The 27,426-nt window shown below is 44.0% G+C and overlaps 1 protein-coding gene across 5 annotated transcripts; it reads right to left on the reverse strand.

The window, feature by feature from the left end:
• Positions 1-1,310: 1,310 nt before the first annotated feature.
• CDC27 (cell division cycle 27) lies at positions 1,311-26,653 on the reverse strand. Of its 5 annotated transcripts, none has more exons than XM_074557669.1 (19): positions 26,403-26,653; positions 21,922-21,997; positions 19,277-19,424; positions 18,153-18,278; positions 17,159-17,256; positions 16,529-16,683; positions 16,229-16,443; positions 15,591-15,705; positions 13,532-13,665; positions 13,313-13,412; positions 12,968-13,175; positions 11,789-11,958; positions 10,412-10,564; positions 8,903-9,111; positions 8,015-8,132; positions 7,665-7,793; positions 6,882-6,956; positions 5,974-6,154; positions 1,311-3,868 (listed from the first exon to the last, which is right to left on the reverse strand). In XM_074557669.1, exons 1-19 carry the CDS (start codon positions 26,427-26,429, stop codon positions 3,786-3,788), a joined length of 2,520 nt encoding a protein of 839 aa, XP_074413770.1. In that variant the 5' UTR covers positions 26,430-26,653; the 3' UTR covers positions 1,311-3,785. The 5 variants fall into 5 exon arrangements, with proteins under 5 accessions (XP_074413770.1, XP_074413772.1, XP_074413769.1 ...); XM_074557671.1 differs by having other exon boundaries at positions 13,532-13,647; positions 26,403-26,651; XM_074557668.1 differs by having other exon boundaries at positions 11,789-11,961; positions 26,403-26,651.
• Positions 26,654-27,426: the final 773 nt, after the last annotated feature.

Consider the following 27,426-nt stretch of genomic DNA (forward strand, 5'->3'; position numbering starts at 1 on the left):
AGCCAGGTTGTTTTTCCTGGTTATCCAGAAAAATCCAGACTAACACCTTACTCTGATGTGACAAAGTTTAAAAGCACTGGGATCCCTGGCTTAGAAAAACCCAGTTCTGCTCCATTAAAAATAAAAAGCAGTTTGTGCTCATGGATCAGCTCTCAAACAAAGTCACAGACTTGGACAGAGGGACAGAAAATGAGATGTTGCAGCACCACAGTCAGTGGTGAACAACAGAACAAACCTTGCTAAGATGCAGGTGTTCCTAAACAGCTCCTGGAGCTCAGCACACAGCTGTAATTCAGCTCTAGAACAATGGAAAATCCAACTTCATCATTGCTTTGCCTTTCTCTGGAGGCACCTAAAGCTCAGCCTGCCTGAGCAAAGCCTGGTCCAGCAGCAGGCAGAGCCCATGGGGGAGGCTGCAGAGGGACAGCTCAGCTCTCACTGCACCCAGCGACCCCCTGACACAGGAACACATCTCCAGGAGCAACAGTAGCATAGGGGAAAACAGGGGGAAGCAGCTAGGAATGGGTTAATCTCAGTGCTGCCTGTACAACCAAACTCAGCTCTCAGAAATTACCAATTAGGTTGAGCAAAAATGAGTGGTAAAAGGTTCAACCCAAGATGCCTACAATGCAGCAGGAGGAATTTCTGCACAGCCATGAGCGTTTCCTTCCTGGCAAGCTTTTCCTCCAGCTCTGGAAGTGTAAGAGACTGTGGTAATTAATTTCTCTGCTGAACAACAACAGCTGCAGCCACAGGGTGAGGACCTGCTATGGAAGGCAGGAAAAAAAAAAAAAAAAGAAAATAAAACTAACCTGCTCCATACCTGAGAGATTCTTGAAGATGGGAAGTGAGGATGAGCAGCAACAACTTCTCTGGGCACCAGGAAGGATTCATCCCCAATATTCCATCCATCCCTGCCTTGGGCAGTGGATGGACACGTGGCAGGACACATTCCCTGTGTCCTGTGCCTCCATCCTTGTCCCCAGTCCCTCTGCAGCTCTGAGCTCTCCTTGGAGCTTCTCCTGTCCAGGTGAGCACCCCCAGCCTGGCTCCAGCCCTGGGGCCTCCTCTGGACTCATCCCAGCAGCTCCAGGTGCTCACACCCAGTGTCACACCCTTGTCACACCTCCCACCTCACCCAAAACTCCAGCCAGCCCACCTGGAAGCTGTGACAGATGAGGCTCGGGTGGCACAGGACAGAAAAAATCCCTGCACACCCCAAGGTGCCCTTAAACCTTTCCCAACCTCTCACTTGCCCAACTCCTGAAGGGCAAATCCCACCCCTGACCCAAAGCAGCTGGGGCTAAGCCTGCTTTTAAAAGTAATTTATTTGGATTTTCCACATCCTTTCATGAATTGCAAATATATTAACAGAAAAGAATTTTTCCCCCTATGACTGTACAATTTTTGAAATTAAAAAAAAAAAAATCAAGAAAAGCAAAAAAAAAATTAAGAAAAAAAGGACAAATTACATTGTTTCAATGCAAATAGTAACACCACACCCACACTTTGCATTCTTCCATAGGTTTGTTGTAAGAAAATGACAGTTCCCTAATTCTCTTCAGTGAACTCTTGCTCACCTCCCTGTCAGTGTCTCCATGCTCAGCCTCTTCCTCCCTGTCCCTCTTCAAAGAGCCAACTTTTAGTCCTTCAATATTAATTTTGTGTTTTTCCTTAGAATGTAAAATAGCAGCAAGGGCTAAATGTGACCTGGATTCTTGGGAAAAAAAGAAAATACCTTTAAGGTAGGATGACCATACAAAGCCAGGAATGATTTTATGTATTAAATCTTCCAAATAGCACAAACACCCTTTGAACATCCCAGCTCAATTAAGAGCTTTTTCCAAGGGGTTGAAAGTTTCACTGAAGTTTTCAGGGAACAAATAAAAAGGAAAAAAGGCCCCACAATTCCTGGATCTCAGGTCCTCACATGAACAACATTTGTTATGGAAAAGTAAATAGCACCTGCTTCCTCTTGCTTTTTGTTTAGAAAATATGCTGGGAACGGAAAGGAAGCCAATTAACACGGTAATTAGTGGCATTCCACAAGTGCTGCCTGCAGACCTTACCAGGAGGTGCTGAGGGATGTGCTGGGAAAGCACGGCAGGAGAGGGAACGCTGAGCCCTCAGGAGGGGAATCCTCACCCAGAGCAGCCTCAGATCAATCCCCAGTCAGGCCCAGACCCAGATCCAAGTGCACACAGCTCATTTTACCTCTTCTCATTCCTCAGATTTTAGAGGGATTTTTCACCCTCTGAGGGGAATTGAAGCCTATTTTTCACTGCCCATCTTCCTACTTCAAAAAAAAAAAACCCCACCACACCACAGAATTCTATTTTTGCTCAGAACTTGGGGATGATTTTTCAAAGATAAAGGTGTCCGTGTGGCTCTTGACCAGAGAGAAGCTGGGACAGAAGAGGTGCCAAGTGGATAAGGACAGAATTCAAAAGAAATTGAGGTGTGAAGGAAACTAAGAGACACCTAAAAACCAATAGATTAAGGAAAAAAAAATTAAGACTGATCACAACAAATACGGTGCTATGAAATTTGTATCATTCCCAATTTATTAGGCATAAATTGCTCTTTAAAACTGCTTGTATCATACACTTTCTTTATCATCACTGCACAAAGGGCACCAATTGCTGCTGCAGAATGCTACAGAGAGCAGTTTGGACTCACTAACGTGGCACAGCTTTCTCCTCTCAGAAACAGACCCTCGAGGAAAGGAAAGTGTTCCTAGAATGGGAAACTGAAAGAACAGCTTAAAAAAAATAAGGAAAAAGACAAATAATTGCACATTTTTGCATCCTGCTTGGACCACACTTTACAAAATAGTTTTCAAAGTGATAGCAGACCTAAGGAGATACTGATCTGAGACAATTATTTGATGCATTTGACCAAGGTTCTGATTGTATTAAGGCTTCCAGTCTTCCCACTCTCACAGGATTAAGGGTTTGATGTTTCACATTACACTTGTATCTACATTTCTCTCTTGATTTTTTCCCTTTATTAATTTTTATTCTTCAAAAGGGGAAGAACAAGTCAAGGGGTGCATGAAAAATGAAGCAAGGTGGTGCTGACAGAAATACAAAGTAAACACTGACCTTTCCAAAACCGGGTGAATAAATTAACTCATGGTTAGAACATGAAAGCATCTGATGAAAGCTCTGATCCTGCAATGTGATTCTCCTGCAGCTGCACCCTGGGCAGGGCCAGGGCTGTTTCACGTGGCCTGACACACGCCCAGTCCTGCTTGCTCACTGGAGACACTGCAGCTTTAAGGTCATTGACACTCCCTGGCATTTAAGTTACACTACAATATGCAAAAGTCTTGAACAGCCTGTTTGTCAACACTGTCCTTGGAGAACTTGGAAATGAGGTTCAGCACTCTGCTTACCAAGAAAGACCCAAACTAAGACACATTTCTGGAAAAAGAACAAGACACCTCGTCATTAGTACTATCCCCACATCTACTGGCTTCCATACATCAAAGCACAAGTCTGTCTTCCATGATATTTTTTTCCAGCAAGGGGGGAAGTTCAAAATCAGCATTTTCTCCTCAGTCATTGCCATAAATGTGTAAGAGCCAACTAGTCAGACTCAGCAGCAGCTGGATATTGCACTGCCATGAACTCTGCTAAGTTCAGGTCTGAGGTGCACTCGTGGTGTCAGTGGAGAACAACGACAGTGCTGGCTCAGAGATGTAGAACCCAGGATGCCAAGGAAGGGGAGAACACGACAGTACCAGTCACACACACTCAAGCTCAGACACTGGCTCTTGGAGGTTAAAATTCATCACTTTCCACGGCGTGGAGCTGCGTGTCATCCGCGTCCGTCATGCTGCTCTCCTGGGACTCGTCTGTGCCCACTGTGGGGACAAAGAGACCTCGGGGTCAGGGGCTGTCCCCCTGCACAGCTGCCCTGCCACCAGCCCAGCCCAGGCAGGGCAGCCAAAGCATTCACAGGAAAATTCTGCTTCCCCCCAAATCACCTGAAATTACTGTAATTTGTCCCATGCACACCAAAAGGATTATTCAGCTGAGGCTGTGGAACTCTTCCACAACTTCTGCACAGCCAGGGAAGCTGAACTGTGACACAGCCCAACACTTCTTTTGTTTATGCTTATTGGACAGATTAAGTTGTTAGGGTTTTTTCCTTTTTTATTTTTTTTTTTCTTGTTTGGTTGGTGTTTGGGTTTTTCCTGCACTGCTCAGGTGGGGCTCAGCAGCTCCAGTCTCTGTCTCCATCTCCTGGTCAGAACAGGCTCAGCCCAGGGAGCTGGGGCTCAAAATCACCCCAAATACAACAACAGGGAGAGAAAAACTGGGTACCTCCAGAAGTGCAGTGCAGGGTGAAGTTTCCGTATTAAAAAGCACACAGGACCAATAAAAACCAATGTGATATACAGTTGTCACCTTTCCCTATTTTTCAGTTGGAATTGCAGGACACAGCCATTTGTCTATTAGTAAGAATCCAAATTCTGCTGTATTTCCTTCTTTGTGGGAAGAAAATTAAATTGCTTATTAGCATTTATTTTTTATCTCTATTTCAGCCTGCAGAGAGGTCGATATTTATGACTGTCCATGCTTTATGGAATTTAAGTTCATAATCAAAAGCTGAGAGAAGAAAAACCTGGGCTGTTCCTTTCTGTGAATTACTCCCCATAGTGTTTTATTTTCTCTTGATCCAAATCAAACTGCTTCCATGACCTTCATCAAAAGCCACCTTTTATATTCACCACATCAAGTATTTTGATCCAACATCCAGTTTAACTTTTCAAAAACCATCTATAGACAACTTTAGCTGCCATTCATTTACTCTCAAGTTATTTGATGCTTTATGATGGAATACTTGCAGCCCTGGGAATGCCTTGCTCTCCTGGGATACTCTTAAAGCCACCCATGATTTGTATTTTAGAGTTACCACAGTCTCTGTCCTAGTACATCTCAAGGAATTTCACAACCCTTCCTGCCATGGTTTCTGTAGGGGCAATATAGGAATGTGTCCTGTGTTAATGGAGTGACAAAACTTTTTTTTTTTTTTGAGGGGACAAAGGATAAAGCCCAAAAGTTTCTCTCCTTGATTAGGTGAAAAAGCCACCTCATAGGCCTAGGGGACTTCACCTCAAATCCTCAAATTTAAAGATAGCTAATTAGACAAAAGCCAAGAAGTCCCACCTAGGCATTTTACTAGAAAAAAAAAAACAGAACAAAGAAACTAATCACTTTTGTGAGGTGTTTCACCAAGAGCAAAAACCTCCTGCACCTGACTCAGTTTTTCCCTGTTTGTTATTTTGCCTTTTATTAAACCTTTTTGTTCCCAACACTGCTCATTTTATGCTCCCAAAGGTAGCTGAACTATCTTGAGTGAGTAACAGACCTCCAAGAGCTTATGAGACCTGGCTGGAAGAAGCAACTATTACTGGCCAATGAATGAATTCTGAGTGAAGAGCCTCCAGAGATCCTTCTCAGTGGGCAGAACGTTTCACCTGTTAAAGCTGGCCCTGTCCAGAGCTCAGGGCACAGGCTGCAGCACAGAAATGTTAAAGCTGGCCCTGTCCAGAGCTTAGGGCAGAGGCTCCAAGAGCACAGAAATGTTTCACCTTTAAAGCTGGCCCTGTCCAGAGCTCAGGGCACAGGCTGCAGCACAGAAATGTTTAAGCTGGCCCTCCCCAGGGGCTCCTGCAGCACAGAAATGTTAAAGCTGGCCCTCTCCAGAGCTCAGGGCAGAGGCTGCAGCACAGAAATGTTAAAGCTGGCCCTGTCCAGAGCTCAGGGCACAGAAATGTTAAAGCTGGCCCTGTCCAGGGCTCAGAACAGAGGCTCCTGCAGCACAGAAATGTTAAAGCTGGCCCTGCCCAGGGGCTCCTGCAGCACAGAAATGTTAAAGCTGGCCCTGTCCAGAGCTCAGGGCACAGGTTGCAGCACAGAAATGTTAAAGCTGGCCCTCCCCAGGGGCTCCTGCAGCACAGACCTGACTCGTAGGGGTAGCACTCGCTGATCTGCTCCTCGCGCGTGATGGGCTCCTCGTCGTCGGGCAGGTAACGTTTGTCTATGGCCTCCTTGATCTGGTTGTTGGCTCCTTTGGGATCCAGGTCCATTGCCCAGGAGAAATTCATTAGGGCCAGATGTGTCTGACCCAGCTTTTTATAAACCTGAACAGAAAAACAGCAGGAAAGGCTGCATTTATATAAGGCTGCTACTTGAAGGTTTGGGCAATGATTGTTCCACAGTTCAGTCATGTTTTATGGAAAGGAACAGAGGGTGGGTATGAAAAACTTATTATGTGAGCCCCAAGGGAAATAAATATGTTTCTACTTAAAAATAAAAATAAATAAACTAGCAGCTAAGAGATTCTTTATAATTAAGGGCAGATGGGCAAGTTATTTATCTGTGTTGAGGATTTAAACAGTGAAAATACTTCAGTTTGTCTAGACATGGCCACTCGTGTCAGTTTAAAGGTCCAGCTACTCCTGGACAAAACCCAGTGAACACTTTTCAGCACAAATCCTTTTACCTCTCTCCAGTTCAAACAAAATAAAGGAATCTTGCTGATAGAGAGTTCTGCAGCTCTGTGTTAGAGGGAAGTTTGTCTTGGTGCTCCCAAGTGACCAGACACTCCCCAGCAGAAAATTACAGAAGTTATTTAGAGCTCATCAGCAGAGGTGGTGGTGGGAAGGAGGATTTCTGTCACTAGATCACTGCTCTGGCATTTCACACAAGCAAGGTTGGAATGTAGCTGCTTCTTGTTCAGTATTTAAAGCTTTGGGAATTTTTAGAATACTGCTCCAAGTGGAAGCATCTTAGTGACAGGCATCAAATTTTCACATTGAGCAGCAAAGGAAATTAAAGAACTTAGGATCACAGTGAAGTTTTACCTACCTTTCCTATTAAAAAGTAAACAAGAGACTCTTTGGGAACAATCTGTTTCAGTTCTTCAAGTTCTTGCAAAGCCGACTGAAAGGTTGGAGAGAGTGTTTATATTAGGCATTTGAAACCAAACACTTTTAGTGAAACTTCTACTTTACTTTTAAATTAGTTCTTGATGCTGGAGCTGTTTGCTGTGATAGTCACCTGGCATCATTAAGAAATTCAACTGAAAAATATTTAGTTTGCAGTTAGAAATAAAAAAAAAGTTTTAAGTAAAGTTTTCCCTTTCAGTGTGCTGAAAGGGATGTTTCTGAGGCAAGCTTCAAACAGACTTGGCTTGTCTTCTGGAGCCAAAAAACACTGGCCAGAGGAAAAGCTGCTGGATAAACAGTGTGGGAAGATCTTCTGTTCTAAACAGGGTTCAGGTCAGCAGGGAATCAGCCCAAAACTGCTTCACTTCTGACTCTGCACTCCACAACACAACCTTGGAAACAGCTGGTTCTTATTGCTGTAATTGGATATGGGGCAGTTGGCTGAGTTTTCTTAGTAATTTAGTATAAATTCATGATAGTAGGTCAGACTAAAATAATAATTTAAAAAGCAACACCTGATGGCCCCAGATTTTATTACAACCAAAACATTTAATGCCACCCTGCTGAGGGTGGCACTTGCCAAAGGAAATGCTTCCCATGTCCCAGGGTGTTCCTGCAAGCCCTGGTGACCTGTGAACATTCCCAAGGCACCCCCATTCCCAGCTCCAGGAATTTCAAGGCTGCCACGAGCACCCAGACTGACCTTGTACTTCTCATTTGCAAACAACACCGAGGCTCTGTGGAATTTGCATAGTGGGTTCTTGGGGTCGATGTTGATTGCTTTGTTCAAAGTGTCCAAAGCCTTCTCAGATTTTTTCAGTGCGTGTTGGACCTGGCACACAAAGAGAGAGAACAATTCCAAAAGGGGAAAAAATAACAGCTCATCTGCTGGGCAAGGACAAACCCCTCTGAGCATGTTTTCTGCTCCTTTAGGAAAGTATTTGCCCACTGCTAGACCAAGTCTGATTTTTGTTCTACAGGAAGAAAAATCCTCCTGACCCCCTCTGCACCCCAACCCCTGCTCCCCACCCAAGTGAAGTGCCATGTACTCACCACTCCAATGTGACACAGCAGGACTGAGCTCTGGGGGTTGATATCAAGTGCTTTCTGGAAATGCATTTCTGCCAGGCTGAACTTCTCCTGTTTGTAATAAATCATTCCCAACCCGTACCTGCAGCACAGAAACAATTCTGGTAAGTGGCACTGGATTTTAACCTAATTGGTTTCTGTCAGTGAATGTGACATGGCAGGAATGGTTTGCAGCCTTGCCGGCCCCATCTAGGGTGGGAAGGGATTTCCTGGGGAAAAAACCTGTCTAAAATTTTATTTCTGTTTGTTATCCATTGGGTGGCTGAAGAACTGATGTGTGACACACAGCAAGACTGGCTAAATAAAAGGACACAAAAGTTATTAACACTATCACACTCACAGATGAACTTCTACTGCTTTATATATTAAAAAACTGTAAGATACAAAGTGTATCCTAAGGTATGAAAAGGCTGAGATCTCATCTCTCCAACTGCAACTGAGGACACATAATGCACAAAGAATGCTGCCCAACAGGACAAAATAATGGGGTAATACAGCCTAAACAATCTGTGGAAACTAAAAAAAAAAGTGAATTTTTTGCTTTTCTTGTGAAAGTAGCCCCCCATCTTCTGCAGGAATGGCTTTGTTCTTTTCCAGGAGGGAAGAGTGGAAACGATGGAGGCTGTCCCATCCCTGGGAGTGTCCCTGGCCAGGCTGGATGGGGCTTGGGGCAGCCTGGGCTGCTGGAAGGTGTCCCTGCCATGGCAGGGGGTGACACTGCACGGGCTGTAAGGTCATTCCCACCCAGAGCAGCCTCCACGGATCCCCAGCAGAGGCAGCAGCAGCAGGACATGTTCTCCAGAGGGAATCCTGCAGCCCAGGCAGCAGCAGGGCTCAGGAGGGCACACCTACCAGGCGTTGTAGTGCCGGGGGTTGACCCTGATGGCGTTTCTGAAACAGGCCAGGGCCTTGTCCAGCTCCTCTGTCAACACAAACTCGTGGCCCAGCAGGGTGTAGGCATAGGCATAGTTTGGATCCACCTGGATGGCCCTCTGGAAGAACTTGATGGCAATGTCGTGCTCCCTTTGCAAGCTGAAGCAGTTTCCTGCTGCACACCAGGCCTGGAACAACAGCAGGGCAGGAGCAGAACCTTTTTTATTAGTGACTGACTAAATCTGAGCTGAACACATTTATCTATACTGATTTAAATAATTATAAATAACTATAATATTAATTATATTATAATTAAATAGATATTATAATTAAATAATTATAAATAAATAAATAGGAATAAATCAACAGTTAGTTCAGGCTCATTCCTGTGAAGCAAGCAAGGCTAAACACACTTTCTAAAATAAATAAATGAATAAATGAACAAGCTGAATTACAGAAATGGAGAATCCATGGACACCCAACAAGCCTGCACCAATTAGATCTTTGATGACTAATGACTGAAGCTTTTGAAGGTGTTAAAAAGGCCAGAAATAAAACATCTTTGCTATTTCAGAATAACAAAGGGGGAGATGGTACTTTATTTCTTCAGTTCCCTCCAAGTGACAAATCTGGAAATCTGCAGAGGAAGAATTTTAGCAACAACCTCCTCTTTCCCTGCTGCTCAGCACCCATCAAGGCTGTAAATACCACAGCCCAGGGTCCCCCACTTCCCCACATTTTCAGCATCACTGCCAAACACATAACTAATTTCCACTGCCTGGATTAGAATCTGCATTTCCCTCTATCCTGACTAATCTTACTACACCCACCAACTGTTCACTGAGGTTGTTTTCCACTCTTAGACAAACTAACAGGATAACATGAATTGGATTTCCTCCTCCACCACAAAGATTTCCAATATCCTCTGCAGTTTGCTTAATTCTTAAGAGCACATTTATCAACTCACATATTTTATTTTTACTGTGGCACTCATTGAAAGATTTCTGGGTTTTGGCACATTGTGACTACACTACCACACACCCTGCAGTTTAATGGACTTTGGTATAAAAATGTGCAACATCATGTCTGGAAATAAACTCTAGAACAAATATTTTAAGTGCCAGTGAAGTAACTACAGCAATTAAAAGGTACAGGAAAAAGATATTCCTTATCTCTGCACACTGGCAGCAGCAAGAGTGACTGACTAACCCATGATCTTCCTGGTTGAATGCTGCCAAGGCAAATTTAAATAACCATTAACAGATAAAAGGTTTCAACCTGTTCCACATAAGCTGATATTCAAATTTTAAGGAGCCATTTCAGGCATCAGCAGTTTAACAGACAACCCTGCCAGCTCCCTCTCCAGCTCTGTTCAGGTGTGTTCCCACTGGAGAGTACACTGGATTAGAGCTCAAAGTTCTGTTCTGAATCACTGATTTCACCACGTACAATTCCCCTCTTCTCATTCAAGCCCACAGCATTTTATACCTCTGGTGAGTTTTTATCCATGTCTGTCAAATCCTTAGAAAGAACTGAAAGGGCAACATCTTTCTGCAGATGCCAGAGTGTGGTTGAATAGATTTCCATGCCTTCTACTCTGTAGTTTTCAATCCTCCTCACTTCTGAAAATATTCTCTCAGCCTGAGAACAGAAATGAAACTTAAAATAAAATTCCACCACCAAGGCAGAGCACAGAGGTCAAGGTCCAAGGCCTCACATCCAGCCTGAGCATCTTCTTTGCTTTTGAAGTGTTTTACACAGAGCTGCAAGCCCTGAGCTTTCCTTTCAAGGGAAGGAAGTGACTGGATCCCAGGATACTCTGCCAGCAGGAATGCAGCCAGCTCTCCCTCCTGCTGACTCAGCTGCATTCCTGTTTCTGTCCATGCTTGAGCGAGGCAAAAACATCATCCACAAAACCAGAGAGTGCAACAGATTTTATGGGCCAGGTATGATTGTTAACCATCCCATAAAGAGTGACAGGACAGGGGGTGATGGTTTTACACTGCCACAGGGCAGGGTTAGGTGGGACACTGGGCAGGAATTGTTCCCTGGCACAGGTGCCCAGAGCAGCTGGGGCTGCCCCTGCATCCCTGGCAGTGCCCAAGGCCAGGCTGGATGGGATTGGAGCAATCTGGGACAGTGGAAGGTGGTGCCACTGCAGGAGCTTTGAAGTCTCCTTTAACCCAAACCACTCTGGAATTCTGGGATTGAAATCTCCAGCCTCACCTTTGTAAATAATCTATGAAGCACCCAGCATCTGTTCCACCAGGAAACAGGCCTTGCACAGCTCAAAACCTCCCTCTGCTTTGTCTCCTGCACACATTCTGCCAAAGAGTGCTTTAAAAACTCAGCAAACAGGCACATCAGCTGTCAGGAGAGCAGTGCCAAGGAGAGGAACTGTGGGATTACCCTGAACTGCTCACTTCTGATTCTGGAGCAGTTTGGCATCACCTCAGCTGTGCCAGTGCTTCATTTGTGAGGCTGGGAGGGAAACTGGGTCACTGGTGTGATCAGAATTAACTACAATGGAGAGAAGTTTTTTGGTTTAGAGCTGAAATTGTTGAGTGATCTACTCTAAAACACTGCAGTGCAAACAATTCCATCAGCACAGCAGGAGATAGAGACAGGACACACAAGGAGGAAACCCCAACACTTGGATACAAGAGGAAATAACATTAACAAAAAAATTTAGGAAAGCTCAAGGAGAAAGCAGATTCAAGACCTAAATCCATTCCAGGTGTAACTTTTATATTGATCCATTTACCACAACTGCAAACTTCTCTTGGATTTTACAGGAGATCTGCAGGATTTGTGTAAAACTGCCAAAGCAAAGGGAGAAGAGGAAGGCCTGGCCCCCATTCCTACCTGCATGTACTCTGCCAGCTCAAAGTAAGCTCTCCCAATTTGGCACAGCACCCAGCCTGTGTTGTAGTGGTGGGATGGCAAATGGCTCAAAATATTGATGGCTTCTTTGCAGTTGTATGAGCACAAGGCTAAATAACCTTTCCCCATGTCCCGGAGAAGGCTCATCAAACCTTCTAGGAGAAAAACACAATAAATAAAAGTGGGAAAAAAAAAAAGACAGTGAGATTTATTTACTTGGAAGTGCTAACCCCAAAATCTCTGCCTTGTGCACTCCTCTTATGGAAACCTTTTAGGAGTTTCCAAACAAGGTTTATCTACTCTTAACTTTAAACACTTAATTAACATGAGCATGATATTCTGATTATCAGCCTCTTTAAGAGAAGCTAGAAAATATATAAACCTTTCCAAACAAGGTTTATATACTCTTAACTTTAAACACTTAATTAACATGAGCATGATATTCTGATTATCAGCCTCTTTAAGAGAAGCTAGAAAATGAGTTCTTAAACTTTGGGGCTCAGGGTAAGTGGAGTTCTGCATTTCCAGCAGCTATTCAAACAATTCTTTAGGTCTGAGCAGTTCCCACAAGCCTGGTAGCCATGGATACACCCTCTTCTGCCTGGAAACATTACTGAGCCAAAAGAGGGGAATTCAGCATTTTGCTTAGGATTTTCTGACAATCTGAATAAAGATTTGTTTTTAAACAAATGGGAAACATCAAGGGAGGACAGACCACATAAAGCCCATGTTAAGAGGTCACTGGCTTATGAGTAACTCCTTGGAATCAGTCTCCAAGGATAATACTGTCATAAATTACATACTTTAAAAATTTGAAGTTCTACTTTATAACCATGTAACACAATCATAATAATATTACTTATTCTATTATCATAATTTACATATTACATAACAATTAATAATACTTTATATACTTTAAAAATACTTTAATCACTAAGAAGGACCAGAGCTTGCAAGATTTATCTGCTGACAATTACCACTCTCAATATTCTTCACATGTTTCTAAATGAACAAGATGTTGAATTAAATCAGTTTTTATCACTACACAAAGGTGAGAGCTGCATGCTAAATGAAATGGGAAAGAAGCAAATACTGAAGCAACATTAAAACCCAGATATATCAGATTTTACTCTATTACAGTCCAACAGTGCTCAAACAGACCTGCTGCTGCCTTCTGTAGCGTGAAAGCTTGGATTTGTGGTGCAACAGTGGAAATTTTCCCTTCTGAAATGATGGAAGAGTCCAGTTTGGTGATTTCCAAACTGTCATTTAAGTTTGGTTGAGTTATTCCTCCCTTATTTGTTTTACTTTTTGTTTTCCTGTTTGGAATCTTAGGTGGAAACTTCATTTTTAATTTTTTGCTATTTTCCTGCAAATAAGAAAAGTAAGAGTCACATATATAAGAATCTTTTAAATCCAGAAATCTAAATTTGAGAGTAACTGCTATAATAGATGGAAATTCCCAGCTGGGTGAGTGGAATGGGTGAGAAAGGCAGGGATTGGTACCTTGGTTGTGGAGCTATCACTGGTGAAGAGGCGAGAGCTTCGCCGAGGCAGCGCGTTGGGTGGAGCAGCAATGGTTGGGCTCAATACCTGAGGTGTTGTACTGAAAAGGAAAATTTTAAATCACACATCGGAAGGTATAAATTTCTTTGCTCTGCTTTTAAGAGTAACAGCTTTTAGATTTGCTTTAAACAAAATGCTGCAGTGTTATGGTTGTTTTACCTTGTCTGGGGACCAGAGCTCTGGGTTTGTGCAACAAGGACTGGAGTGACTTCCCGGCTGTTCCCACTCTGGGAGAAAACAGATTTTGTTCCAGCCTGGCTGATCCTGCTGACAGCCTGCACAACACAGAGTTTCTACAGGTTGGTTATTATGTCACTCAGGAGTCTCCAGCTCTGCTGTGCCAAAGCCAGCCCACTCCACCCACCAAACCCTGCACCAGGAGAAACAGAATTATTTTAATAAAGGAGAGGGTTCCCCATGCCCAGGGAAAGCCATCCAAAGTGTTCCTCCTTCTACCTGTTAATAACAGCAAGTCTACAAAGCTCATGCACATTATTTGAAGATATAGAATCTCCATCTAATGGCAAGAAACTGTATGTTAAAGTGCTCGTGCAAGCACAAAAGGGAATTAAAATACAACACATCTAAAGGCTTTTTCCTGCAGAAAGTTGTAAATAAGAAACCACAAAAAAAAAAAAGGAAGAAAAATATTTTTAAATTATCTTATTACAATCCCATTCAGAAGCCATTCCCAAACTGCACAGCAACTCAGCCTGTTTTCAGAACAGATCCTCCTCTTCATATTTTTTTTTTTTAAAGCTTTAAAAAAATTATTTTTCTGCCCACTCCAGGGACAGACATTCAATTCAGTGATGGCTGCTTGGAAGAGACACCAGAAAGGGACAAGTGGATCAACACCAGCCCAAGCAATGTCAGTTTGTGCATTATCCAGCCCCTGAAGCTCTGTCCTTCTGTTCCTTTCCCAGATTCTGTCACCACAGGATGGTTTAGGTGGCCAGGAAACTTCCTGCCCACTCAGACAGGAAGCCCTTGGATTCATCCTAATGCTTCACTCACTTATGTAAGGGTTTCCTAGGAAACTGCCTCTGTTCAGCCACAGCTCCACCAAACCTTGTCTGACACAAACTGGAAGAGCAAAGTGGAACTGGCACAGTCACCACTTGCACTGGACAAAGCATGAACCAGAATTTAAGTTGTTTGTTAAAATGTATTTGATGTTTGTGTTTTGGTAGTGGCACAGCTCCATGTGGGCAGGGCCTAAGGGTAGAGCAGTGAATTTTACACCTCAGTGCTGCTGTGTCTCACTCAGCAAAGCAACAAAACAGCAAATCCAACTTGATTTCCCAAAGCTCTTCAGCTGCCAGAAGAGCTGCACCTTACAAACTTCATTTCCATTTTCAGACTCATGGAAATTTACCTTCCTCTATGTGCACAGTCCAGCACAAGCCACTGTTTGCAAATGGTCCTGAGCAAGCACAGGGTGGGAATTGGATCAGCCAAACAAAGCTCATTCCTCACTGACTGCTTTAGCACAAGTCCCAAATTTCCCTTTCAGAATGGCACAGCATCAAGATTTGTCCAGAGCAAACGTGGCAACTCGAGTTCTAATTTTTGAGATTCAACACTATTTCAAAATAGCTCCCCCTATAAAACACCAACACTCCTCATGCAACTTGTAGATTTACTAAAAATACAGGGAAAAATCCTCAGGTTTTTGTTTTTAGAAAGGAACAAATAGTTCTTCAACTGTCACCAACATTCCACCTCTCATTTATCACTATGGCAACTACAGCAGTTTCTTCCTGAGTGAAGCAGGCATTTTTTAGTTTTAGCAAGACTTTGCTGAGTGAAACAGCACCATTCTCTCAGTCCTTCACAGACCAGCAGCAAGAATTTTATTATTCAGGCCTGTAAACTACAACTCAAGAACTACTTGCAAGAGATCAGCAGCTTCAGCTTTCTTGAGGCTTCAGAAAATACATTAAATAAACAATCCTAAGTCTTCACACTCTACTCAGCAGACTGAAAAGTTGGAATCTCCTGTTGTTGGGAAGCTTCAGTGTCTGTACAATGCTCTGTGAGGGAGGTGGACAGAACACAAGAGATCTTCCCTAGGTTAATCCAGCAACCACAGCCTGGGCATCTGGGGGGGAAAACTTAGCTCCCATGCTTTTTCCCCTGTATTTTGGATTTTTCTTTCAAGTGCACTGCAGTGCCAAGGCCTGAGCAGAGCAGCTGAGCTCAGAGTGCAAGGTACCTTCTTTGAAGGTGCTCCGGTGGATGGCACATCGATGACAGAGGAGGAGTTGGTGTAGTTCTGTAAATAGGATCCATCTCCAGGGCTTGGGGTTTCTAGTGGCAAAATTCCAAAGCTGAGAACAAACCAGAGAGGAAGGGTCAGTGTGTGAATGTTAGAGCTGGTCTGATGCAGGGGTTAAAACACAGACTCAGAGCATGGAATATCCTGAGCTGGCAGGGACCCATAGGATCATCAGGAGATGGACTTCAAGAAAATCTCTTTACAGTGGCCTTTCATAATAAAGTTTATTCCAGAGCAGCAGCATATTCCTTCAAGTGACAATTGAAGGAATATGATTGATAAGCAGCATATTCCTTCAAGTGACACTTGAAGGAATAGGATTGATCTGATTTATTCAATAAGCAATATCTTGAATCGACAATTCCTCTCCAAATAACCAACTGCTTGTTCAAAAACCACAAGAGATCAACGCTAGGAGCAAGAGCAGTTCCTGCAGTTGTCTGGGTTTCCCTTGCACAGGAATTGTCCCAGCAAGTGTGTCTGAGTGTGCTGTGCAGCCCCAGCCCTCCTGCTCCAAAGGCCAAGGAGCAGCAGCAGCTCAGCCTGGGCACAGCTTGGCCATGCCAAGGACTTACCTTGGAGTGAGTGGGCTCAAAGCTGCAGGTCCCCCCAGCAAACTCCGTCCAGTTTTTGGTTTATTTTGAGCCTGTTTGGACAAGATGGCAGTTCCTGACCCCAGAGGGACAGAATCTGAGGAAATCACAGCCGAGTCAATGTAAGACATGGAGGAATCTGAATTCAAGGAGGAATACTTTGAATTGGAGGACTCTAGGTTGATTCTGTTCAACTCCTGAAGAATAAAAGGCAGCGCTTAGGTAATGGATAAATGAACTGATTTCAGTAAATGATTTTACAATGATTTGAGCAAAACTCACAATTGTGTCCTGGGGTGTCTCCATGAGGACACTCTCAGGCTGTCTGTGGGATATGTTGTGATTGGACACCACTGTTGTGCAAGTGTTGGGCAGACAGCTGCTGAAATTCTGTAAGGATGTTAATTTAAATGTTTGGTCAGGGTCTGGCTTTTCACCTGTAAGAATGGAAAGAGATTTAATAATTATTCCTGGGTCTATACACTGAATATTCAGTCTGAATCAAGGGCAGGGACAAAGGATTTTAGGAGTGTTTTAAAACATTTGGGTTGGAAGGGACCTTTAAGAACATGTCATTCCAGCCCTCTGCAATAAGCAGGGACACCCTTCACTAGACCAAGTAACTCTGTACTAAAGCAGAAGTATTTTCTACTACAAAACCCTTGACAATCGATATTTTTAATAATTTTCATATGTTGTTTTTTCAAGCTATTCTCAGAAACAGGCTCTAAGTGTCTACTAAATGAAGGCTGGAAAGCACATTTGGATTGTCAGATCCACAAGTGTATAAATAATGAAGATGGAAGAAAACAAGACAGAAGTTTTAAACAATGGCAAAGTATTTTAAATGAACTGTTGCTCACAAAAATCTCTCCCAAGAATTACATGAGTAAAACAATTCTGCAGACTCACCTATTTCACATAGTGATTCAAAAGGGGACCAGAGGAAAGGATTTAAACTAAGGCTCTTTTGGTAACATTCTGATCCTTTGGCAAGCCGGTCTGTCTTGCTGCAAAGAGAATGAAACAGTTCACAGGGAAATTTCAGAACAGCATTTTTGTCAAAGAGAGTTTTCCAGAAGAGGAGTTGAAAAACAAAAACATGTTGAGAGGCATAGAAACATTCCTCATCCTTCAAGCCCAAGAAATACTGAGTTCTTTTGAAGTTACTTGACATATTTAGACACAGTTGTCAAAAAAAGTTACATAAGCACTAGAATAGCTTGAGAATTTTCATTTTTAGGAAGATGCAGTTCTCTGCAACAGCTTGTTTCTTTTTTGCCAACAGTAACCTGATTGCCAGCCTTCCAGTCATCTTAAGTATCTATGGATAATATTTTTGCAAAGAAATTAGCAGCTAAACTGAACATTTAAGTATTTGGCTACAAAGAAATAATTTTGAAAATAATTGAGAATAGAAATAGAGAAGAATCCAAGAGCCCAACTACTCCAATCATTTACATTTACTGAAACTTTTCTTGCATCTTAGCAAAATCAAAACACAATTGGCAAGTTATTCTGCCTGGCACCCTCAGAACTTTGATTTGAGGGTTAGAGCTACACATGTATAACACAGATAGTAAAAATCTAAATGGTAACACTGAGAAACAGGCTGAGAGTTTTTCTTAGGGAAGAATATGGAGCAAATCCAAAGGTATTTTAAAATCTCAGACTTTTGGACTGCATTCTTACCCACCCAGAAAAGAGGAATTTGTGCTTTCAGTCTTTGGGTGAAAATGAAAATTAACCATTCCACAGACTGATTCCACAACTCCATCATGCTCCAAAATGGTGTAACCCAGAGAGAGGTGTCTCCTGTAATAACTAAGGATATGTTTGACTAAACCTGGGCTTGGTCAATTAAAAACCTTCCAACTTTATTGTGCAAATGAAAAAGCAACTTTACCAGTAGACATGTCCCAGTAAGGAGAGTGTAAAGCATGCAGAATCACCAAACTCCATAACAAGGTCATCATGGCTTTTCTGTTTATTCAACACTCCACCAGACAAGATCTGCTCTCCTTCTGCAAGCCTTTTTAAAAAACAAGAGGTTTAAAGGGGTTACAAGGCTCACAGTACTGGCACTCCAGTGTTTTCACCCTGCTGCAAACAAAAACAGAAATCCACTGTCAGTGTGCACAGGTTTTAAACCACAAACCAGTTCCTGCAAATGAACATTAACCAACCCATGGACTCCTCTACAACAGGGAGGTTCAGCACTCTGCAGTCAAACAGCTCTACTGGGAGGGAAGAAAAACAAAACAAACCCAAAAGCACAAAATTCAGCATGACTTTTCCAAAGGTGATCAGTCCTAGCATGAAGGACAAGGGAATCTTCAAGACACTTGATCTTTGAAGGTGCTTTATCTAAGCAAAACCAGTGCTTAAATTTGGCTTTGTTTCCCAAAGAAATACAATCTGTAAGGCCCCCCATGCACTCAGTTAAGAGCCAATATTGGAATATGGCAGAGTTCATGGATTTTTAAAGCCTTTCTTTCTTGCAAGAAGGGCTCCAAAGGAGAATAAAGGGTCAATCTGCACCTCCTTCACCTGCAGGAGCAGCAGCACTCACACAAAGGGCCACTGGCTGCCAGGCTTCAAAATTACTTTATACAGCTGCTGGGGTGGGAGGCATTTTTCAGGCATCTGAGCCCAAACACTTGAACAAACAAATCATCTTTTCTTGCCACCACTTGAAATTTTACTTGGAGGTGTATGCTTCCATCAGCACAGAGCATCCCCACGAGAAAATAAGGCAGAGCTGTATAAAAGAGCCCATATAAAATCTGGTTTTTTTCTACACAGCTTAGCAATTCCTGTCTAAGTTACTCTACAACTTTTAGAGGTTTTTGCAACATGGGTTAATGCTCATTAAGTCCATATCTGAAAGCAAAATAAATTGAGCTCAATTTTTGTGCTGAAGGACCAATGAATTTCTAGTTTATACAAGACAACATCTTCCAAAGAGAAATCCAAGCAAAGAAATAAATCCATTTGTAACCCTGGACAGAACATGAAGGATTTACTTACTTGCTGAGGTCCACACAACATTTTGCAAGCAGGTATTTACACTGTGGGGTGGTACAGCTGTGTCCCTTTAGGAGCCTGTAAGCTTTGTAGGCCTTTCCTGAGCGGTAGTAACACGTTGCCAGTAAAAACAGTGCTTCTTCTGAGTGAACTGCAAACCAAATCACCAGTTAGGTGTTAATCACTTCAGTACAAAAAATCTGGGGGCAGGGAGTAAAAGCCAGTTGTGGACAAGATGGAATAAAATGGGTATGATATTAGAAATTCATTCCTGAATGAAGTTTCTTCATCTGTTGGTGATTATCTTCCTATGCCATTTCCTTGGCTAGTCAGATGAACTCTTAACATCTACAGCTTTGAAGGAACTTTGATCCTTCTGGCTACCCAATCTGAATAAATGATGAGCCAGCTTGCAGCTACAACAGCAGCAGGCCAAGCAAACCTGCTGGCCACACCAAGGCTGACTTGGCTCAGAGTGTCACCACACTGAAACTATTCAGAATTAATGTCTATTTCCAAATTTTCTTCCACTGCAATTATGTACCATACTGAGGATGTTCTACTCAAAGAGCTTGAGTTGACATCCAGATCAGACCCACTCATGGTTACACCACAAAGGACACAAACAACCCCTGAAGGAACTTTAATCCTTTCTGTAAACTCACTGATTTTGTACATCCATGGTGGCTTAACCCACTCTGTACCTCCCCAAATGTTACACTCAAATCACCCTCACACAAAGATATTTTAAATCAAAAGCTGTGTATGAACACAAGCAACTTCAAACCACTTAATAAACCCACATTACCTTTATACTTTTCAGAAGACATTATCCTGCAAATGGAATTCAGCATTAAATAAACAATTTTGATGTTTGTTCACCCACCTATAGGAAAATCTTTAAAAAAAATCAATATGAGCATTGTATAAAAACCTCTTTGGGAATCTGCCCAAATCCTTTGCTTCACTGAAAACTATTTTAAGTTTTTGTCATCACCCAAACAGTGACAATGGAAACAGAAGACCCAAACAGAGGGAATTGTATTAGCCTTATCCTAAAAACACAGAAAACCTTTTTGAAAATTCAAGTTAAATCAATTTTTATCCACTACTTTAACAGATTTTGAGAGTTCTGGGAGACCACCAAGCCACAGATGTCTCATCAAGGACAGTAATTACAGGTACAGGTACTTATTTTAGGGATAAGTTTTTCTCAGGGTGAAATCACTCCTGCCAACATGGAGCCACTGTGTTCAAGGTCTGCAGCTTCCACTCTGCAGTGTAACCACTCATTTGAACCAGGAGCCAGATGTTTTGTTAGCAGTTAATTGCTTGCACCAAGTGTCAGCATTCATGCTGCTTTCTCTCAGCACTGCTGGCCACTGAAAAAGGCTGTTTGAAGTATTTTTGCAGAGAATTATTCTGCAAAGATGTGTCACTATCAAGTCAGGTATTTTTCTCCTGGCTGCTGCAAAAAGTGGATTCTCTTTGTTCCAAAATCCTTGGCAATTACCTCCAATCTACCATTTCCCTGCCCCTCACAGTGTGCTGTGTTCAGGGGAGCTCTGTCATCCCTACAATACTATTTTCTTCATAAACACCTGGATTATCAGGTTCCATAATACTCTACACAGCACTTCTCATTTCAGCACCAGATCAAACACTCCAGATTCCATTTGTAACCCTGACACAAGGAAAATGAAGCCTTTATTTCTCAAAATTTAGGTTTGTGCTTCCATTGTTAAGAACTGCATTTTGGGCATGGCAGGAAAAATATTTCATTACACAACAGAGCATGAAACAGCTTATATAGCTTAATTCAAACTATCAGCTCAGGTTGTTTAACATGAGAAATTATATGACACTTGTATTGGGGTTTTTTTGTGTTAATGGTTAGGAACAATACCTTTTAAAACAGAGAAGGAAAGCTGACCACCAGTATCAAGAAGAAACAAGTACAGAAGACCAAAAATCTTATCTGAGGTCATGGAGAAAAGGTTAAAAACCAAAAGGTGCTAGAACACACCAAAGGAATGTTTGAAGCAGCCAGAGAAAGTACAGATTTGTGTTACTGCTGCCTGCCCAGTGTCCAAGATAGCCCAGCTTCACAATGAACCAACAATCAGCAGGGACTCAGCAGCAGATACCTGTTCCATATGTTCTGATTCTCACTGTCTCAGTTTCACAGTGCTTTTCTCTCACCATCACAAGACTCTCTTTGAGCCAATCAACCTATCTGAGCAGCATTATCAGCAAAGACAGCTTTCAATGTCAAGCCAATTTGTAGAATTTGTGTGCTGCATCTATCCTCAAGTGCCCTTGGAAGAATGCAATGCTTGAGGGTCATTAAAAAACCCCCAACATTCTCCCATTTGATACCATAAACCAGATCATTGTAAACACTGCACTTAAACACACAAATCTGAATTTAATTTTAAGGAGATTTTACTGTAAAATAACACTGCTGCTGTTGCATGATTTGATTTTTCCAACCTAATTGCAAGGCATTCCTCTGCTTTCCCCAAGCAGAAAGCTAAACTTCATTATGAGAACAGGAAGAAAATAAAGCAGGAGCAGAGGCTCACAAAACCCAAAATCAAATTGAGAAAAAGCATTTATAAAAAGGTTTATAATTGCAAAGTACACACCTTCAGCATATAACCTTTCTGCGAGGAACACGGCATCGCGATAGGCGTAGTGGTTCAGTGCTTGCCAGATAGCAGCCTGCAAGGCAAGAAAACCATCTCCAGTTAGCTCTGAAAATGCAAAAAACTCATTGCCTCTTCCTGGCAAAAGGCAAAGTTCAGCTTGGTTTATAGAGCTGTAAAATTAAAGGGGAGGATTAAGTTGTATTTGTTTCAGGTATTAGGAAGGAGGGTTAAAAAACCCCACCAAGCTCTGCACTGAAGTCATGTATCAACCTCACAGTGTTTCTCACTCATTACCAGCCACAATCATCCAAACCCCTCAGAAATTGCTGAGCCTTAGCCTGGTGCACAGCTCAACACCACACACCAGCACCTTCAGTAAAGATGAAACCAAAATCCAACCCCAGCTGGTCAGAGTATCCCATTAATGCCTCCCCAGGATGCCAAACCAAAGCCCAACAGGCCCAGAAACCTCTGAGGGCTGGTCAAGATGAGACTTGTGATCTAGAATTCCTCTAATACTCATCAGCAACCAAAGACAAATAGAATTTGCTTCTAAAACCCATGAGACACTCCAAAACAAAAAGAAATATTCCACAGGGAAAACAATACTGTCCTGCAGTGCTATTCCCAGCTGGAAAGAAAAGTGCCAATTTCATCTACAAAATAAAAATTTAAAAAAAAAAATCCAAACCTCACAGAGTTACATGTACCATATGCTACATCTTCCAACACAAACTTGACAAACACAGGGTGTGAAAACTGTGCAAGTTCTCTTCACGGGAAGCCCACACAGCCGTCATGAACAGCACACACCAGGGCTCCCAAGTACTACAGGCAATGCTATAAACAATTCTCTGCAGAGAATCTGTTTTCTCCTAGCAGTAGATCCCAAGAATATGCTTAAAAAATCAACAGGTGCTTTTAAGCTTGTGTGAAAGTATTTGGACGTATTTAAAAGTGAATTCTCGTAGTCTGATCATTGCAATACAAACATGCTATTGTTTCTCTCTGCTTGTATTCCATGTTTGAGATAACTGAGCCTCAGAGCCTCCTGAAGGGATTCCTCCCTGCTGCCTTGAAAGGATCCCAGGCTGAAGGTGGTTCCACACCCTGCAGACAGAGCAGGACAAACAGGGAGATGGAAGGTCAGGGTTACAAACTTTTAAGCCATCCTGAAGCCAGAGCAGCCCAAGGTCTCCCATTTCTCTTGCTCTCAAAAGCAGCTCTTCCTTCAGCAAGTCACAAGTGACATTTAGATGAACCCAGCCAAGTTGTGGCAGGTTAAAATTCCTGTCTTTGCAGGGCTGTAACCCAGCCAGCTTACAAAACAAAGGTGTGGGGGTGGGAGTGGGAAAATCAGGGTCATCTGACTGCTCAAACCAGAGCAAGTTGCCAGGAACAATCCTGCCAAAGGCTAAGAGGGGACACGAGGGATTTGGGGCTGTGTCACAGCCACTTTGTAAGAGTTACACTACACCCTGGCTCAAATAACAATTCTTGTGGAGCAGAGTCCTAGTGAATGCAAGAAACGGGCTGGCAGAATCCCTGTTCTCCAGCAATCATCACTTTGCAGCCCAAAATGTGCCTCCTGCCCTCAACTGACCCATGCTGGAGTCTGGATCCTCACACACACACTCCTAAAAGAGCAGGAAGAGGAAAGGAAGGCAGCAGGGAATCAGCCATACCTATGCAGCAACAATTGGCCATGAGAACGGATGTCTAAACCATGAGTGTGCCTCAAAAACCAGGATTTCTTGCCCACTGTCTACAAGGATTAATCTCAATATAGCACAGTAATTTAGTTTGTTCTAGAAGAAGCACAGTGCATGTACACAGCACTATGGTACACAGTTGCTAAACCACACCTGAAGAATGTTCTCAGCTGCCTCATAGGAAGGAGAAAAGTTGGAAGTGTTTCCATATTTTATTCAAGTGTGCTTGCAGAGAGGATAAACCTCCAGGTCCTAATCACTCTTTTTAAAAATAATTAATTTGAAATGCAGAATTAACAGGGAATTCCAAAACTACCATACACAGCCCTGCAGCAAGGTATCTTCAGAAAGGAGAGCAGGAAAATAAAATCAGATTCAGACAGGTCCATCTTCTACCCAGACAATCCTGTGCATTGTCCAAGTGTCACTTCAAATCTAAGCCAAAGAGCTCTTCAGAGATGTTCTCTTCTGACAGTTATCCAACCTTGGAAATTGTTTTCCAAGCTGTTTAGCCTATATTGCCACGCTAAGCAGATTCTGCCATGCTTTCAGTCCTCAGGGTGGGCAGGGAGGAGGAGAGCTCTGGGATGGGCAGAGCTGCATTCCCCACTCACACACACTCTGCCCCTGAACCAGCACACCTTGGGCCTGCAGCTCGCAGCCAACTTCAAGCACCATTCCAGTGACTCACAGACGATCACCTTGAACAGCTAAATTCTAAGCAAAGCACTCATTTTCTTTCCAAGACGTTTTTCAGAAGTATTTGGAAGGCATCCAGCCTGTTTCTTAGCACATGGGACACGGTTTTGTGTTGGAGCTGAAGGGTTTTAAATCGACCGTATCAGGAAGTACAGCACAGGGCTGTAAACTCTGGCACACTGTTCAACTCCAAAGAATTTTAAAAGTTAGCAAAAACCTAACCAGTGGCCAGAATGCCTTCTGGGACATGAATTTCATGTAATTAAAGCGCAACATTTATAAGGCTACATACAAACACAAATTCTGTTATTTATCTCTCACGCTGTGACAAATAAGTAACATCACAGCTGTGAGGATGTAAGGATGACAGTTTTTTCCTGGAATGCTGAGCCCTGTAGACATCTGAAAGGCTGGGAGAGAACAGACAAATAGACAGGAAAAATCTCTGCAATGACAAAAATGAGAACTAGTGTCAGCTTTCCCAATCATTTCACTTAAGTAAATTATAAAAACAGAGCTGAGTATGTGGACTTCAGTTAAACTGGGAATTCAGAAACACAACAGACTTTACCCAGTCACAAATAATTCCTAAACTTACCAGCACTCCTGTAAGCAAGGAACAGCAGTAAAACTGACAGCAGCAGAACTGCTGCTAAAGGAATGATCTGTCATTTAAAAGCAGAATCTAAGTAGATGTAGCCAATCTAAATAAATATATTCAACACAGCATCAAAACATCCAAGTTGGGAAGAGGTTAAGAATGGAGAACAGCATTAGAGTGGTCTTTACCTTGCTGAAATACCACAACAAAACCCCACATTTCTATCAGGGAGCTCTCAGGAGAGCAGATATTTCCACTTGGTCAGTCCAGTTAGCACAGCACTGGAAACATTTGGTATTGTTTCCTGTCAGCTTCACTCATTCACACCGCAGTGCATTCTTGCTTCCTTTTCTATTGTAATCCCATGTTTTCCTAGAATGCCCAGCTGGTGCAAAACAAGCAGGGCAGCTCCACAGCCAACACCATGGTGCAGGATGGCCTCTGCAGGACAGGGACCAGCCGGCCAAAAGCATTTCCAGCACTGCACTGACCCTGCTCTCAGAGGGGATGATGAGGAGAGCGGTGCCATCACCAACACAAACCCTACAAGAATGTTCTCACTGCCACCATCTTCCACAGACACGGTCAAGTCAGCAGGATGGTTTTCCACAGGAGCCTTTCTTCCCCTTCCACCTTTTCATTAGAAAGAAAAGAGCCAAAAGCAAGAATTCTCACTATGTCCATGACAGAACGCAATCGTTGTTCTAACAAGATACTGCTGCCAGGAACCTCTTGCTGTAACTAGAAAAAAAGCCCAAAACATCCTGTTAAAATGCTCAAAATATATTTTAAAAAAGAATGGGAACATGAATGAGACGACTGATTAATGAAAATTATGAATAGTTAGAGAATGGGCATACAGGAACTGCGGAAAGAAAAAGCAGCTCTTAATTCTGTGAATCACGACTTCTGGATGGGAAGGCTGAGCACAAGAACAGGAAACCCATCAGAGTAACTGCAGTGAGACTGAAACACGAGACAAAAACGAAAATTACAATATTTTCTCTCCTAGGTCTCCCATCAACCCGAAAAAAACAATTCCTTGGGAAGGAGGAACGTCCTTCACTCGCACCACACGGAGGGATCCGAGCACGCTGCGAGCATTTAAACACGACACGGCAGCGAACGCAGGAAGGTGAGCGAAGTATCAACAGGTCTCCCGGGGGACCCGCGGGGCCTTTCCTGGGAGCCCAATGGGCTGAGGAGCGGCGGGGACACCGACACCGACCCCGGGGGCCCGGGGGGCAAAGGGGCGAGCGCGGCCGGCCCGGGGATGGGGACGGGAGGCTGGAAGGGGAAGCCCGGCGGGCTCCGGCAGCAGGGAGGGCGGAGGAGCTGCAGGTCCTGCGGGCCCACCGGCCGAGGGGCCGCCGGGAGCGGCCCGGAGCCGCGGCCCCGGAGCGGGCGGGGCGGCCTAAGCCGGGCCGGGCCAGGCTTTGGGGCCTGAGCCGCCCGGGGGTCGGTACCTGGACGGGTTCCTGCAGCACCGTCATCCTGCTCTCCCCGGCCTCCGCCTCCTGGTCGCTGAGCCTGAGCGGGGTGGCCCCGGTCCCGGCCCGGCTCAGAGCGAGTCACGGCGGGGCCCGGCCCGGCCGCGGCTCATTTGAACCCGCACCGACCGTTACCGGAGCGAGCGAGGCCGGCGGGCGCCGAGTCCGCCCGAACCGGCGGCGGAAATACCCGAAGCCTCCGCCGGAAATAGCCGAAGGCGCAGGCGGAAAGAGCCGAGCGTCGACGGAAAACAGCTGGGAAAGCCGCGCTCGGCAGCCGGGAGGAAACTCGGCGCCGGAGATGGCCGAACTGGGGCGGAAATGGCCGAGCCCAGACGGAGATGGCCGAGCCCAGACGGAGATATCCGAACAGAGGCGGAGATGATCGAGCGAGGACGGAGATGGACGAGCGTGAGGGGGCCGGTGTAGCCCGGCCGCGCCTGTGGCTCGTCCCTCAGAGGCCCCAGGGAATGCAGAACTCACACTTGGTGCCACAGAACGGGCTCTGGGGATCCCCAGCTGTGTCAGGAACCCCCGCGTCTCTCGGGGTGCTGGTCCGAGGGCTCCCCCTGCCATCAGCAGCGCGTCCTGAGCCAGCCCGGCCCCCGGCTGGGTTGGGCTGGTGGTTCCTGAGTCCCCGTTCCCTTTGCCGGGGTCAGCACGGCCCAGGTCCTGTCCCCGTCACTGAGGGGTCCATGCTGATGGTGCTCCCCACGTACATTCAGCCACGATATCACAAAATCGCAGGATCATGTGGGTTGAGAAAGACCTCCCAGATCATGAAGTCCAATGTCACTAGACCAGAGCACTGAGTGCTACATTCAGTCGGTCCTTGGACATCTCTGGGCATGGGGACTCCACCAGCTCCCTGGGCAACCCATTCTGTGAAGAAACTCATGATGTCCTCATATCCAGGAGTAAAACTGACAGACTGCAGTGTGAGTACATTGCAGGTAATTTGCCAGTTACAACTTGGATGTATTTGAAAGTGCAATATCTG

The sequence above is a fragment of the Zonotrichia albicollis genome, chromosome 23 (genome assembly GCF_047830755.1).
Source record: "Zonotrichia albicollis isolate bZonAlb1 chromosome 23, bZonAlb1.hap1, whole genome shotgun sequence".
NCBI lineage: Eukaryota > Metazoa > Chordata > Aves > Passeriformes > Passerellidae > Zonotrichia > Zonotrichia albicollis.

Excerpts from the sequence above, each read along its gene's own strand:
- CDC27 (XM_074557668.1), bottom strand. The coding sequence starts at position 26,429 with ATGACGGTGCTGCAGGAACCCGTCCAG. Across the intron at positions 16,684-17,158 it reads TGAATCACTATGTGAAATAG|GTGAAAAGCCAGACCCTGAC; the intron begins GTGAGTCTGCAG and ends CCATTCTTACAG. Across the intron at positions 13,413-13,531 it reads AGCTCTGGTCCCCAGACAAG|TACAACACCTCAGGTATTGA; the intron begins GTAAAACAACCA and ends TTTCCTTTTCAG.